Here is a 17,517-nt window from a genome sequence, read left to right on the forward strand (position 1 = left end):
CCCTGAACTTATATTTAAGAATAAAACTGAAAATTATTTTCAAGCTATTAGAATTCTCAACTGAAGCTGAAGCTCCTTCCTGTCAGTGTATGGTTCTGCGAGAGTCTGTTGTGTGTATTTCCACTGTACACAGAGGAGGTGTGGTGCTAAGCTGCTTTGGCAGGTCTCTTTTGCACACAGTGAATAATATTGCCAAGCACCTGGCTTGAGAGAGGAGGAGTTTCCAAGCTCAGTTGCCATGCCTATGGACAGGGGAGGGAGAGGGGGTGTGAGTGAGAGAGACCGATCCTATTTCAATAGATCACTTGCCTCCTCGTAATCCTAACCCAAAGCTCCTGAACCTCCCTCCCTGTTGATCGGTCTGGCTCCTAACGAGGGACACCGCAGAGGCTTGGACTAAAGGTGGAAAAAAGGAAGACATTGAAAGACTGGAGGAGAATCATTGGCACCTCCTTAAAAGAAGAATACTGTGTATTTTTTTCCTTTTTAGTTTTGCATTTTTGATTTGAATATGTAAAGATAGACAAAACAAACCAAAAGGGTGATCTGTGGCAAGGATGGGAACTGAACTGGGATTGGATGACCTAATCTGAAACCCATCAGTTTGAGAAAAGTTGGGAATGAAGTAAGGATACTATCCTTTGTTGTTTGCATGGAGCAATACCAGACTTCTCATTTAAATAAACAGCTTAAAGAACTGTTTGAGATTCACTGTGAACATTGACAGCCATACCAAACCTTTCTGTGGATTGACATTTCCCTTCCAGGTAACCATCAGTGAATTACTTTAGTTTTATTGAATCAGACTTACAATTTTGTTACAGTACTTAATTGCCATAAAATGCCTGCATTCTTCAAATCTCTAGCAATTTCCAGCTGGAGTATAGAGCATTATACTAAAAGAGGGATCAAGCAGTTCTGAATTTCACATTGGAATACAGTGCTTTGAACAGAGGTTGATTTTACAAAGTGTATTATATGCACGTCACCTGTGTTTCCTAATGTTCACATTGTGTTAAGGAAGCGAACCAGCACTAGGGATTTTCTAGCCAAGCTGCATTTTCCCCAAGTGTGTGTATGCGATAACACAACATAACAATTACTGTCGCTGTAGTACGATAGTTGTTTCTGAGGATGAGGAGAGGGCGCAGTTCAGGCTCCTTCAGAAAGGAGAGGAAGGAGAAGACGGCTTCTATATCCCGCGCTCTGAGCTGGATCAACTTCTCCACACTGACTCGACAGACCCGCCGCCTGTTCCACAGCAGTGGGGAGCTGTCGTCAGGGCAACAGGGAGAGGGGGAGGATGACGAAGATTGGGTTTATGCCCCTTTGCATCGGAAAGGTAAGGTGGGTAGGGAGCCACAGTAAGCTGGGTCACCACCTGAACATCAGCACCTGTACCTGTTCAGAATGTTTTTGTGTAGCCAGTTTAAGACACTAATAACTCGCTTGCTAGAACACTGTGTAGCAGTGGTCCTCACAATGGCACTTTAGAAGTGGTCCTTGTATAGAACATTTAAGATTAGCAATAGTGATCATTGTATCCAGACAGAGGAGCATTTACATTATAGAAATCGGTGACAGTTACACCCCTTAAGTACAAAAGAGGGAGGAGAGAGAGGGTGGGTTCAGTGGGTCACTTTAAGAGAGACTCTGCTGTATTTATTGTTTTTATTGCTTTAATTATAGGGTAGAAGTAACTGATTCAGTTGCATTCTGAGAAAGCAAGTATTGTATAATGGAAACTGAATGATCCATCTGTAAGAGTGGCACTGTTGTGAAACTGTCTACCATATTTAATAATCAGGGAGCATTGCTTTTGTGAGCAGGTGCTGGCACCCCTGCCGTGTTTAACTAGCGAGCAGTGTACATGTGATGAAGGCAGTGCTGCAGGGATGGAGTTGAGAGGTCTGTGTGTTTTGAGACAGGGAGAAACTCCCTCCATGTCAAGCACATTCCTCCTCAAGTGCTCCCTGTGCGTTTACAGTTTCAGCTGTGTAACCACTTGGGCCGAGAGATTCTCTGTGTTTTGGAAAGTCACTGCTATACATTATAATGCCTTTTTTTCGTTTTTTATTTTATTACCTGCATATTTCAAAAGTAACATGATTTAGACCAATATTAATAACACCTCCTTCACTAAAAAAAATATTATCTTGATGTTCTTAAATCATTTCTGGGAAATTGTGAAATGTCTTCATAGAATGAAGTGATAATACAACACATAAAATATGCCTATATTGCTTACTGTATGCACAGTGCATCAGTGTATTCCCCAGTGCTTTTGTGTTGAGCAGTAATTTAGTATTCGCCTATGACAATGTATACTCAAACCGGATCAGGCTCTAAAATAGTGTAACAATTGGTTTGAGGTTTATTGAAAGATGTTTCTGGTAACTTTAACACCATCCTCCAGGATCTCTCCTCTGTCCCTCACCAGGTCTTTCTACCTACTCTCTTCCATCCTCTTTCTGTGGGGCGGAATGTATTGGACTTGATTGTGAAAGATACAGGCCAGCACATTTTACATGTGCCTTTTGAGAACCTCCTATTGGTTTCGACCTATAAAAAAACCTGAATACATTCTGGGCAGGATTTTCAAACCCAGCGTTATTGTATCAAACTCGTGGTATGGTAATGAGAGCTTTAGCTTTAGTGATTTTCAAACGAAATGTGTGGATTAAATAAATCTGTTAATTCTTTGAAATTGAGTCGATGAGGTAATTAATGAACGCATTTCTTGTTAAAAAGCTAAATTGTCGCAGATTGTCGAGATGAAGAAAATTGAATGGCAGCATAATTCGCTGCTATGGAAACTACTAGCATACAGTGAGGTGGCTCTCCCATCAGTGAGCAGCAGCCAAATGGAAATACAAACTAACGGGAATATATATGTTGTGTATAATTTGTAAACTTCATTTTAAATTGTGCATTTTGTTATGCAGAATATACATTTATTTAGAATACTTCCCATATAAAATGCTGATTTACGATTATCTGGCGTGTGGGTAAAAATTGGAGAGCACGGATTAAAAAAAACAAATAAAAAAAAAACACCACTAGTCATTTACCATCAGGGGGATATTTTTCCACAGCTTACTATATACAAATCTTTACCGTAAGCCATCTATGTATATTGGTTGTAATTTATGTTGACATCTGTTGATGAATTCCTCTAATCATGCATTTTCTCTAGTCCTGTTTGCTCACCTCCGTGATAAATAAACTCAACATGATAAGAAGTAGCCACCTAACACTTACAGTATTATAAGAAGATATTATAATATGTGCATACAGACGTGTGAAGTTGAGTGTGGTGGGAGTCTGACAATATTACAAATACGTTAGGAAAAATCCATGTCAATGATGTCGATCACATTAGGTATTCCATTCATGTCCGTGGCGATATCTTTTGAAAGCAAGCCCCATATTGAACTTTTTAACTATTAGATGAAATGTTTACAGACACTTAACAACTGCTATTAGGAGCTATCCAAAGAGAGGTTGTGTGCCAAAGTAAGCCTGGAGCAGTTATTGTTGCAGACTGGGTAATAAGTCTGGGTATTATTAGCCTTGTTTCTCACAGTAGGACATGAATCTTTTGTTGAGAGGAAACACTGGTATTTTAAACAAAGAAATATTTTGTTTTACTTGACTCATTGTTATAGTCTGGTCTGGTATTTAAAAGGGACATTTATTATTAAAGTAATACAAAGCTACAGTATCATGGAAAAGGAGGTTTTTTTTTGTTTGTTTGTTTTTTTTGTTTTTTTGTTTTTAAAGTACAATTTACTGTGTAAATTCTGGTTTTGGAAAACAATTTAATGGCTACTAGAAGGTACTGTAATTTTGCAGTAGGAATATACCACTACAAAATATTACCATATTGCCCTGAAGGTCTGAAAAGTAGCAGTGTGCCATAATATTGTCCACCATATACTTTTATTTCCTGAGTTTCAACCTACAACACCTCTAGTTTAACTAAAGCTTTCTGCCTTTTATTGAATCTTTTTAAAGAATGAAAAAAGTTTGATGGTCAAGCCTTGCTATGTTGTGCAGTACCCTTTTAATACAGTCACCCTTTTTGCATATTGGCCCCTCGGCACATTTCTAATTCATGTGTTTTCTCTAATGTGTCTCCTTGATATGGTGATATTCACTCATGAAAGTGGAGGCACCCAGTATGCTTTTGTCCTCCTGAGTGTAGTATGCTCCAATGTGAATGCCAGAGTACAATCAGGAGTGATTACGTGGTTTTATTTGCTAATGGACTTTGCTCTTCACTTCCCCCAGTGCTCCATTTGAATTACAAACAATTAATGAGCATAGCTTAATTGGGTGGGTTCGAGTGTGGATCTGCGTTTTTTTCAAAATTTTGCAAAAGACACTTCATATCATTAACTGGATAGATTGCTACGACCAGCTGTTTACACACTATTGAAGGGTAAATGTTGAAAAAATGAATACAGGGTATACTGTATTTTAGCAGCCATGCTATTTAGAGCTGTCTTTTTATCACAAATAGTTAGCCTACTCCACAGCTGGCTGTAATTCTATTTTTATAAGTATATATTTAATGGATGCTCTTCATTACCATGGATTAACATTATACAGATGTTGGACACCATTGATATTTTGCTATGTTGCTTTGACTCTTCAAAACACACGTATACTAGACTGTGGGCGGCAGAATGTTGAGGTTTAAAAAGTGGAAAAGCCACAATTGCGGGAGCTTTGAATAGCTGGTCATAAACTAAATATAAAAAAGTAGATATAAAATGTCTCATTTAAAAAATAAAAATAAACATGAAATTATCTTTGGTGTGGCTGTACTTGTTTTTAACAAGGTCTAACTTGGCAATGTTCTTTCTTAACAATTATGAGATGAAGTTAATTTTGTTTTTTATTATAGGCAAGTTTCTGTCAGATCAAACACCCTTGAAGAAAGTAGCATTTCTAGAATTTCCAGAAGATTTTTTGTGGAAAGGTACACTACCAATTCATTAGCCAGTGAATTCAGGGACTTAATTTTAATGAATTCAAGATCAAATCAAACACACGCTATGCTGTAAATTAAAACAGCAAATCAAATCGATTAAAGAGGTCTGATGTTATTAGATGGAATCCCGCTATGGTACACATTAAAGAGCGTGGTTTTCAGCGACTTATCAGAATCTGCCACAGACTCCAGGGTTCTGCCAGAATGTTTCCAGCGAGTGTGAAGTGGAGAGGTGCTGGCCAGCCTGATTTAATGAAGGGCTCTTTTGTGCTTGGTCCCCCTGCTGGTGTTAAGCTCCCCATGACTCAATAATGTACTCTACTTGATTAATTGCACCTGCCCACAGTCTTCAGGGAAAAGACACTGCAGGACACCACTCGCACCAGCTCTCCACTCTCAATACACACACATTCAGTTTATAATTTGTTTTCGCTTGTCTGCTATGCAATGAACAGGCCCATTTTGTGTTGTGTTTTATTTTATTTTGATTCTGCACAATTGTTTCAGGTTCTTACAAAAAATATCTACTACAGTTTCATGGTTAAGTGTACTGTTCAGTGGAAGCACTTAAACACCAGATAGCATTACAAATCCGGGGGGTGGGGTGGGGGGCTGTTGCATATGTTGACATGAAGCAGTTTGCCTGTCAAAACAAAGATAGTATGATCGCACAATCGTCTTTTTGCTTGGTTAACTTTTGAAAGGTGTATTGAGTCGTGTGTTGATACCACATACATTCATTCTTGGGTTTCCAGGTGCTGATGTTTATGCAACCACAATGCCCTTTTTGATAAGATACAGTATGGGAAATAAATATTGTCTCATGGAGTGTACTGATACAGTACCAGTATGTCAATAACCTGCATGCCTTGTTTCTGTCTGCTTGAAAATCTGTGCAAAACCTCGTTTGTCATTAAATTTGTCCTTGTTGGAGAGTTTCCATCAAGACTGCCACAGTGTGTTCTGAATACGGGTTACTCAACTAGACTTGGCATTTGATATAAAACTGTCCTTTAAACAGTATTTATATTTTAAGAAACAAACCAAACCAAAGTAAAGGAATGGTTGAGTCCCTTCAGCATTAGTTTTACTGCCACTGTTCATTTTACTTCCAGTGAAATGTCAGTAACTGCATGCCCAAGCTACTGTACTGGGATCTCTGTATGTTTCACTTTTCATTCAAAGTTTAATTTACTATTATTTAATGTCATATTCTAATAAGCAACAGATTGCAATATGTATACTTGATACTCAGATAATCTTGGAGGGTTAGTGGGAGAATCCTAGAAATTAAAATAATTATAATAAAACAAAAACACATAAAAATCAGGAATGCATCACATTGTATAGAATGTTAGAAGAGGCTATGGAAGTACTGTGTTGAAGCGTGGAACATACAGGAACATGCCGCTATCCACTTTCTTTTAAGTGCTACAGGCAGCAGCATTTGATAGCAAACAGTTGAGTGCGGGAATTAAGTCATTTATTTTTTATCGCTGACCAATTGATGGGTATAAGCTGTGTCCGCTGCGCTGGGAAATGCTGACAGACCAGATAAAACAATTGCATGCAGAGCTGTGCTAGACAACAGGGTTGTCCAGCGGGACCGTTGTGCAGTGGAGTTGGGATTATTTTTTTTTTTTGGGGAGGGGATTGTCAGCAGTGTGCCTCAGAAAGCAGTGGATTGGATAGCAGCTTCCTGGGCTGTATGTGTGTGCTGAACGTAGCGGAGCGGAGCAGGGCAGGGGAGCTGCTGTGCCTCGCACTGCAGGAACTTTGCAAGGAGTACAGAGCGCTAACTTCTCTGCAGGGAATACTCACAAGATGTTCTGTGTGAAAGGTAGGGGTTCAACTCTCACATTTTCATTACAGCTGGTCCCTACAAATGCTGAATGTTATGCGTGGTAGTGGGTATGGAAACACTTCTTGGAGGCGAAATACTGTTTTTCAGAAACAAAGGGAAAAGGGGTACCGTACTACAGTTACAAACCTGAAGTCAACTTCTGCATATTTGGAACTGAAAAAAGGCTAATCTATTAACCAGGTTTGTAGTTTTCCATTTACTGTACTGTACTTGCAATTTGCATTTGAAAGATGGGAAAAACATGCTGGCAACAGCACTGTAACTTGAACTATTTGGGACTGGAAATGTTCTTACTCTGGAAGTTCAAGAAGCCAGGTTTTTACGATTTTATTTCTGTGGTAAAGATGTATATACAAAATATTATTTGTAAAATAAAAAAGGTTTTGAAGTTCAAGTCCATGTGTGTGCACAATAGCTATAGCAGTAGTGGAGTAATTGCATTGAAATATGGGTTTGTAATGGAAAATTGACTGTAACTTGCCTTGAAGTTAACATTTCCTGTAAGACAAGAGTGTGATACAGTGTGTCACCTACAGCACTGTTTAGGAAAATAACTTTTTATTACCATTTCATCTCACAAATGTGCATTCGTAAGGTTAGATGTAGAGCATTGTTTTTGTAACTGAGTTCAGTCACTGTACGATAACAAGGTAGGTGAGTAAATTGGTAACAGAGCCCACAGGCAACTCTGTCTCCCTATTTCCATTTACACCCTTTAAAACAGTGGCATTTAGTAATCGATTTTTTTTGTCTTTTCCATTAACAATTTAGCTGGCTGCCATATGACTAGAGGGAGTGTTTTTAAAATTGACAGACTAGCTAAAAAAAAACAAAAAAAACAGCACTTACTGTACGTATACTGTAATAACATGGAACTATAAAAAATTGAGCATTTTTCTTTTGATTTATTTTACTATGAGTTGAAATTTACCAGATCAGTTGCTGTTTGAGCTGTTTGCTCCTTTTAAAATTTTACTTGATGGAATATTTATTGCTCACTGTCAATCAAAAGAAAGTCTTCACAGGGTCCATTCTGCAATTGCTGTTGTAGTCGGGGAACACGTTTATAGGGACCATGCATCATGTCCTTAATGCAACATTCTTTGAGGGACAGCTATGGCCAAAAGTTTTGCATCACCTAGAATTTTAGGATTGAGACATAATAAATAAATAAAAAAACTATATGAACATAATTTAGATAGTTTATGAGTGTTGAAGCTGGAATGTGTACCAAAGGGGAGCACAAAAAGTCTGGTTTGTAGATCAGTCTCCATGCCTTTTGTTATCTGCTAGCATGCCTTCCATAACAAGAGTGCAAGGTTAAGGCTCATTAGCATCTCTGCCTCTGTCTGGACTCAAATGTCAGGCCACAGGTGGAATGCTGCATGGCTTCTAATATTTCTTAAAACTGTATGAGTCATTGTACCATGCAGTACAATATGCCATTCTTTTCCAGTGTAAAAGTGATAAACAGAGCATTGTTGTTCATTTTATAGTGCTTGTGTAACCTAAAGCACAGCAAGTGAGTTTCAGTTGCCTAGAGGATTAGCACCCTCCATTATTCCTTTCACTATTTTCTGAATAAAAAGGAATACAGATGTTGGTCTAAATGTAGTAACCTTTTATTACTTTATTTTATTTTATTTTATTTTATTTTAGGAAAATCTTCACTTACAAAATGTAGTGGCCCTAGCCACATTTAACCAATAATTAAAAAATCAGAGCATTCATTTAACATATTCCTGTATCTCTGGTTAAATGCGTATGTGCTGTAAAATCAAAGTTGGTTCTGAAAGAACTGCCTTTACACAAGTACATCAGTATTGGAGGAAGGCATTAGCCGGAACATTTGTCAGCATGACATTTGTTTCTTACAGTTATGCCTAAGTGTTTATCCAACACCACAATTATTTTAGCAAAATTATGTATTTGTCCATCTAAAGTATCCTAAATTACCTGACAGAGTACTGGTTGGATATTAAGGCTGAGAAGCACTTTGCATGCAAAGTTTCACATTTGTTATCCTCTCCATTATCCACTATACATCTCAATGTCAGTTAGCCTGGTTAATACAGCTTTTTTAAGATGACAGCAGCAGAGTTTGAACCGTGGCTGTGGTTTAGGGAGCATGGTAACAGTCTGTCACACTATTTCATAAGTTGGCGCTTGACTCCTTAATGCAGAGCCAAGCTTCAAGGGAATCTTATCCAAGTTAGAGTACCTGACTGTAGAACAGTTCCACTTTGGACTGGGAGCTAAGAGATACTGGGTTACTACCCAGCTCTGCCACAGAATCCTTGAGTGACCTTGGGCAGTTTGCTGATGTGCTTCAGTGACACCAAGCTGTAAAATTAAAGCACCAAGTTTGGAAAGAAGATCTCAAATGAGTTAAATAATTCAAATAAACAGTATAGCTGTATTAAGAAATTGTGACATTTTAATTTGATAGCCAAGTCAGGACTTTAGAGCTGTATGTAACATTAATTTACCCTGCATCTAGCTTTAAACTTGCTTGTTGGTTTACACAATTTCAAACTTAAATAAAAAAGGGTAATAAATATCACTAGTTTGGTTTACTGTAAGTAGAGAAAACTATAAACATCAGACTTCCCCCAGTGTTTTAAATGTCCTGTCAATTAAGTATATGTTACTTAAGTGCTTTAATGGAAAGTTAGCAGTTATGCAACATGAACTGGAGATTTCTGGAATGCTATGAAGTGGGTGTGCATGGTCTCCATTAGCACTTCATGTACTCCCCAACCCCATCCCCACCTACACAGCAGCTGCCCCTCCAAATCATCTCTTTGGTCTAATATTAGTCTGGGTGGGGATGATTGCTGGCCTATCTCCTTGCAACTCCAGAGCAGTTGTTACTGCAGTGGTTCCTTCCATAGCTCCGGCAGATATGTTTTCAAATCCCCAAGCCTGATTTACCAGTTGTCTCGCGTGTGTGCCCCAGTGTAAGTGCATTCTTCAGATTCTGTTTTTGGCTGACTTCTGAACCAAAACAAATGCACAGAATGCAAAACAGATTTTGTGCCGAGCCTCGGCATCACATGTGTTATAGCTGGAGAGGCTCCTACAGTTTAACTACTTGGAGCATGAAGTCTGTACTGTAATCCCGGATCCTTTGAGTAACAGCATGAAAAGGCGGCCTCTTCTAAATTACAGCTGTTTTCTGTATACTACAGTATTGTTATGGGCCTTTTTGAATTGTAGAGCCCACAACAGTGTAAGTGGATTCAAATCCTGTGAAATGCTGTTGCAGCATCTTTACTGTTTTGTTGTGGTCTGACATTCTGTACTCAAAGTCATAGCAAAAGAGAGGCAGTGTGCCAACTTTAATTGGCCGCATTTTTACAATTTGGAATGAAAATCTTCACAGCCTGTTGTCTGCTAGCAGAGCGATTTTTGCATTATAATCTTAGATTTGTTGTAAGGCTGTGATTTAAAATAGCACAACTCGATGATGTTCCTGTGCAAGATGAGGACAGTGCTATTCAACCAGGCAAAACATGTACCATACACTTTTTTTGCTTTAATATTATTAAAAAGAAATAGATGATAAATACTTTGGAGAAGCATAATAGTGTAGTTCTGTTTTTCTTGGACAATACTACTGTAAGGATGTGCCATGTCAAATTTAAAAACGTGGCCTCAAACTGCACAAATCCTCACTCTGTTGACATTAGCTCTATACTGCATGTGGGACGTCTTCGCGCTGACCGCTTACATACTGTAGAGTGTCTTGGCAGTGGAGCCTACTGCAAGTGAGCCTAACTGCCCACACCTCTGCTTCCTGCTGCTTCAAGTCAACTGACTGAACACGCATGATTATACAGCCAGAATTACATAACCAGCTTTTATCAGTTCTATTTATCAATATTTTCTTAGATTTTTAATGTGAGGATCATACCATACAATTTCAAGTTCAGTTTAACATAGAAACACCAAGAATTTGCTTGTTTTTTTATTTTAATAATGCAGGACTTATTTGCGGTACCAGAACCTCTGAAATTACCACTTGCCTCCAGTTCATCACTGTAGATCTGGAGCGAATACAGTAAGGTCTGCGCAGTAAGCCCCTACACAATTATAAAACTGTATTGCTTTAAGGAGAGTTTCTGTAACATTACATATTCTTGACAACTTACAAGTGCTTTCAAGGAATTTTCATAGCCATGTCCCACTAGAAGCCTGACCATAATCCTGTCTGTTCTATGCGCTCTTTCATGTGAGCACAGAGATGCATCTCCTGCCCTGCTTTTGAATTCAGCTGTGGAGATGCACAACGGTGTATCATACAATATACTGTACTGCAAAGAAATTTAACTCACTCTAAGAGGTAACTATTTGTGAATTTTGCACACAAGGCTGGAAAAATACAGCAAGTATGCAGGAAGAAAAGTATACAGTACAGCAGAAACACTGGCATGCTGACAAGTAGGTTGAATGCAATATTATACAGTCTACTAACAAGAAGCAGGTGCAACACAATACTTCAAAAACCATCTAACCCCCTAAACATCAACATCCCAGCACACAGGATTAAAAGATAAATTCAGTTCATAAGAGGAAAGGAAATACACACAAATTATACTTGAACAAGTCAACAAATTGAACTGAAGAGCGATTGCAGATGTCACTGTTCCAACAGGTGTGGTCCACATGGTTTCTGTGCACTTTTTGCTCCTGGTAATAAAATGGGCAGTGGATTTTAAACTTTCTGTTTGTACAGCTATTGTCAAAAGTTTTGCATCACCCTAGAATGATCTAATTTTGCTTCATAAAGTCGAATGAAACCTGCTGAATAATGTTACGTTAACATATTAAATTACATACTGCTTTGTAGCTTTCCATATACTTGACGAAAAACGGACTAATTTCGAAATCTTACATGAAAATATACGTTTTCCCAAATCTTGACATGTGTTACTCAATAAGAAGTCGTAACAAGATTTAAGCTATGTACGTAAGATTTAACATAGATTGAGTAACTTCAGAGCAAGCCACGTGGGAGATTCATAGCTCTGAAACACACTCAGCCTTCATTAGGAGTAAGGAGTTGTCAAATAGCCAGCAGAGGGTTATGCCAGCCAAAACACAGTATCTAAGATCATCCAGAAATACAAGAAGACTGGAAGCTGTAAAGCTGCCCCCAGGTCTGGACGCCCAAAAGTCAGCACTGCTCGCCAGGATCGCCACCTATGCCATTCAAGTTTGAGAGAGAGGACGACCAGTAGTGTCCACTTACTGTGCAAAGGAAAGAAGTTTGAGTGAAGGTGTCTGCACACATTGTGAGATGTCTCTTGGAGAAAGTTCTGGTGTCTGGGAGGCCTGCTAAGATGCCTCTTCTGAGCAAGAAAAACATCAGAGATCGCCTGAACGTTTGTCGCACATACAAAAACTGGACCAAAGTAATTTTCTCTGACGAGTCCCCCTTCTGCTGTTTTGGAAACCAAGGTGGATTAAGAGTTCAAAGGCACATAAATATAGAAGCCAGAGTGTACTGTCCCAACGGCAAAGCATCCGGAAACTGTCCATATCTGGGGATGCTTTTCTGCTAATGGCACAAGATACCTCCTCCTTACGACTCTGAATGATTTTCCCAACAGTCATTTCTATTTCCAAGGTGACGGAGCCCCTTGCCATCAAGCCAAACAAGTGAAGAAATGGTCAGAAGACAACAGGATCACGCCACTTCAATTTTGGCCTGGAAATTGGCCAGATCTCCATCCTATCCATAAGACTGATAAGACAGGAAATCTGGAAAAGTCAACCACGCAACCGAAACGAACTGGAATCAAATGTAAAAGCTGCATGGAGGAATCTAAAGGATAACTCGACTCATTGAGTCCATGCCTGAGAGAATTAAGGAAGTCTTAAAACACAATGGAATGCACTGCAAATACTAATTACTACTATTATGGCGGTAGACTTTTGCAATATCATTTTGTAGTTTATTTGATTACATGATGTTAAATAAAATATCTAAATTATGTTCACATAATTTATTTATTTATTTATTTATTTATTTATTTATTTTAATTATGTCTCAATCCTAAAATTCTAGGATGATGAAAGACTTTTGGTCATAGCTCTGTCAGTACTTTGAAAGAAACAACAACACCACCACCACCAACTTAGCAAGTGATTCATTTGAAAGTTGATTGCGTATTAATTTTAACTCTGACTTCTTAACAATATACGTGTTGGACTTTTTCTATACTACATATACTCTTTAGGCTGGCACATTGGTTCATTCTTATGGTGTAATGGGGCTTGACTTATGTTCTATCCTTTTGAATGAACCTGGTCAAATTTCAGATACAAATCACATGAGAGTAGCCTACATTTTCCAGGCATGGTTGCTGAAATGTTTGTGGAGAGTCTCCATTACTTGTTCATCTGTCAGAAGCAATGCAGTGCACTAAATCAGTATGGTACTCTCTAAGCTGTGGATTGTAGAGGTATGTTTCTCTGGGTTTTACATTACAAGTGAGAACAATCATGCCTTACAGAGAAAGACATTAACCCTTTAATGCGAATAAAACCCTAAAGGGATAAGGGGGAAAAGCAACTGTAGATTAGGAATTTGAGTTGAGCCCATCTGTAAAGCACTGTGGATAAAAAAGAAATTGTAATTACTGTAATAACACCTACTATTGGCGTGTTGTGTGACATGAAGTTTGCCCTCTCTTGTGCAGAAGTGGGTGTGTCTGATAAATAAAACTTGATACTCTTTTCTACAACAGGTTTCCATTTCAGTAGCAGGTGCTTCTTCTAGTCCCACAGTTTTGCCAGTTCTAGTTGTGTCCTCTTCATGTTCACAACTCATCCCTTCCACACCCTTCTCAAATGTGAAACAAGCACTATGATTCATTGTACACTTGTGTAATCCAAATTATTGTGATCTAGTCATGTGTTTGTACTTCAGTTATGGCCAGTTTGAACTGCAGTAGTTCTGCAGTCACTGTCTGATCAGGTTATCACTAGAGGTTTGAAACTAACTCATTACTTATTTTCTTAAAGCCTGCATGGTTGAACCAGGATTGGAAAATACAAATTTTAAGCAGCCTTGAAAACAAGGAACTTCTTGCAAGATTTGGATATATTTTATACTGTTCGCGGTTAGTCTGGTTTGTCTTGTTTTATGTTTTAAATTGCTGGTCAGCAATTTTAATGAAAGCGATTTAAGATGTTTGGACTCCCACATGGAATCACACCAGGCTTTGAAGTGTTTTAGATTGTGTTGTAGGGAGTGACAAAACTACATCTAAAATTCTAAGCAACTCTACGTTTGTTTAAACCTCTTAGTCATTCTGTACCCAGTTTTATATTCCCCTGGGAACCAATTAGAATTATCCTACACCTTGTTTTTTTCCCAAAATACATATTTTTGGGCACAGGATAGGGGCTTAAGCAACTTTCTTCTCATGGAAGCAACTGTGCCTAATGTCAGCCATGTCAGCCAATGAAACTTAACCTCTTGTACCCCTCTAGTGGCCACATGCCATGTACAAATACACCTGCTTGCTGTACTGTAGCTGTGGTTTACAGTAGGTATCCTATAATTAAGGTTAGTAAAGGAAGATAGATATACACACACACACACACACAGTACCAGTCAAAAGTTTGAGTACACTTGCTGGAAACTAGTTTTTTTTCATAATTGACAATGTTTTACGTCGTATACGTTTCTGTAAATACTTGAAAATGAAAACACATGTTACAATATAGAAAACAAAACATAAGGAGTATCAAAGCAATGTTCAAGAAAATTGAAAATTGTCTCTAAATCTTGGATTCCTCAAAATAGCCACCCTTTGCCTTAATAACAGCCTCACAAACACGAGGCATTCGGTCAACAAGTTTCAGCAGGAAATCACCCGACATGTCTTCCCAGCTCTTCTGCAGCAATTCCCAGAGATGTAGGGCACTTGTGGGTAGCTTTGCTTTGACTCTTCTGTCCAGTTCGCCCCATACAAGTTCTATGGGATTGAGGTCTGGAGACTGGACAGGCCAGGTCATTAGATTGAGTTGTCCTTCACTTTCCTTCTACGCCAGATAGTTCTTGCACAACTTTGAGGTGTGTTTTCGGGTCATTATCTTGCTGAAGAATGAAGGACTGCCCAACTAGCCGTAATCCTGATGGAATGTCACCAGCAAAGCAACCCCAGACCACGACACTGCCTCCTCCATGCTTGACAGTGGGAATCACACATGCAGAACTCATGCGCTCACCCGCTCTGCGTCTTACAGATTCTTGGCGGTTGGACCCAAATATTTCAAATTTTGACTCATCGGTCCGTAAGACCGACTACCACTCCTCAAACGTCCAGTTTCTGTGTTTTTTGGCCCAGGCAAGTCTCTTCCTCTTATTCTGCACTCTTAACAATGGTTTCTTTGCAGCAATTCTTCCAGTTAGGTCAGCTTCACGCAATCTCCTCTGAACAGTTGATGTTGAAACATCTGTACTTGTAGTAGCATTTAGCTGAGCTTGTGTTTCAGGGGCAGTTAATCGCCGGTTTCGCAGACTTGTGTCTCGAATTAACTTGTTCTCTGATTCTGAGGTCACCCTTGGCCTGCCTGACCTTGTTCGGTCCTCATGAGTGCCAGTTTCTTCAAATCGTTTGATGGTCTTGGCCACAGCAGTTACAGACACTTGCAAAGTTCTTGCGATTTGTCTTAAAGATTGACCTTCATTTCTTAAAGTAATTAGAGACTTGTTTCTTTGCTTAACTGAGCGTATTTTGCCATTTTCTGCTCCCTTACATTCAGGAATGACAAACTTGTGCCTATGCTACCTATATTTATAGTAATCATGGACCCTCACCTGTTAACAATAATTGGTGACAAAAGGTAAATTAGGTAACATGCTAGTTAACTCTGAGAACATCTAACAAAGACACTTTAATACTTAGGCTAGTGTTCTAACACCATGTTATACACATTTCAGACTTTTAACTGACTTGGGCTTCAGACTGAAATCCCCTTGCTTTGGGTGACCATTTCATTGAAATTGTAAATCATTTTCATTTAAAAATAAAATTTTTGAATGCAATTCACTTATGATTATCAGCTTATATAAGTACACGTATCATATAATGAAATATTAAGTGTTTATAGACAAGTTTATACAGTTAAAAGCATAGATAATCATGAAAAACCTGGTTTCAAGCAGGTCTACCCAAACTTTTGACTGGTACTTATATATATATATATATATATATATATATATATATATATATATGTCCTGATATAAATCTGATTGAGAATATTTGGTATGAGTTGAAGAAGACTGTGCACAAGAGAAGTGCTTGGAATTTGAATGAACTGGAACATCATTTAAAAGTGGTTATTATTGCTAAAGGTGCCTCAACTAGCTATTACTTGAATTTTCCTTGTCAGGGTATGAATACTTTTGAATTAGCATTTTTTGAGTTTTCCTCCTCCACAACAACAAAACTTTTGCTACAACTTTTGCATCCTATAATTATTTGTTTGAGAAATTTATAGAAATTATAAATTTCCATTGGGGTATGTAAACTTTTGACTACAACTGTATATGTCTATATACAGTATATGTGGTTTACATCAAGTACTTGATGTAAGTGGAAGTGACAATTTAAGGAGGTTTTAGTTGGGCGATGACCGTTGACACACTGCTTCCATGCATGGTGTATGACTGCTAACAACTTTGTCAACTTACTGTAAGTATGCTGGAGTCTAAATAAGGCTTCTAAAAAAGGAGGCAACCAACCCCAGGTTCATGCCAAAAGACTGACAGATTTATCTTAACAGGAAACAAAACAAAACCAGTCCCAGATGAAAGAAAACAAGAGCTTTAAATGGTTAGCCTATAGAATATTGTTGAACTTTGTAGCGGTTGCAAGCTGTTCAAGGTAAAAGGTTGGCTGTAATCGAAGTATTTTTAAAACACAAATTCAGGTCCAATACCAATACAGTATGCTTTACCCCGGAGGAGCACTACATTGATAACAGATGGTCTGAAATGGTCTTTTGCCAGGCTGTGACTAGCATCAGATTCTGATCTTCTTTACCCTGATCCCTGGAATAAATTCCTGCCTGTAGTCCAAATTGAGTTATTTGCTTTTTAAACCTTGGATCGCCGGACCATCTTAAGTCAGGATTGATTCATTAAAAAAGAATGTGAACCAGGGCAACTTTGTGGAGTGCTGCTGGCTATGTAAATATTCAGTGCAGATGCTGCTTCAATGTGTATTTTATATCTCCAAAGGACTTCAGTTGTGCCAAATTTCTGACATACCAGGCTTTTTAATTTTAATAGGCTTTCTTATTTTTCTGTTGTCAAATGTGATTTAATGAATCACTTTTCTGTTGTACTGTACAGTGTTGATGAAAATTACAAAGGAAGGAGGAACCTTCTCTGTAGTTTCTTCTTGAGTGCTGTAAATTACCAAATCGGCATTAATACAGTGTGGTCATTTTGTTTGGAACCATTAGAAAAGTAGGTCATAGTATTCATAGGAACCGAGTCATGGGATGTGGTTGTGGAGTACTGTATTGTCTTTAGAAGTTAGCTATTAGCTGTTAACTTCTGTACTAATTGGACTGGTGACTAGCTGCAGAATATTGCAGATAGTGAGCAACCTGTACACTAAGAGGGAGT

At 38.4% G+C, this 17,517-nt stretch overlaps 1 protein-coding gene across 8 annotated transcripts in view; it reads left to right on the forward strand.

The window, feature by feature from the left end:
* The window catches only part of LOC117411250 (NHS-like protein 1), a 130,205-nt gene that overhangs the window by 60,230 nt on the left and 52,458 nt on the right, over nucleotides 1-17,517 (forward strand). Inside the window, exon 1 of one of the 8 annotated variants that reach the window (XM_059025244.1) lies at nucleotides 346-1,342. The exons of 5 other annotated variants lie outside the window; for them this stretch is intronic. In XM_059025244.1, the coding sequence (XP_058881227.1) occupies nucleotides 1,135-1,342 (208 nt within the window). In that variant the 5' untranslated portion in view covers nucleotides 346-1,134. Of the gene's footprint in view, nucleotides 1-345; nucleotides 1,343-6,710; nucleotides 6,840-17,517 lie in introns of those variants that run through there. 2 more of the 8 variants (XM_034921622.2, XM_059025248.1) reach the window with 2 other exon arrangements.

Source organism: Acipenser ruthenus, chromosome 6, assembly GCF_902713425.1.
Source record: "Acipenser ruthenus chromosome 6, fAciRut3.2 maternal haplotype, whole genome shotgun sequence".
NCBI classification, from domain to species: Eukaryota; Metazoa; Chordata; class Actinopteri; order Acipenseriformes; family Acipenseridae; genus Acipenser; species Acipenser ruthenus.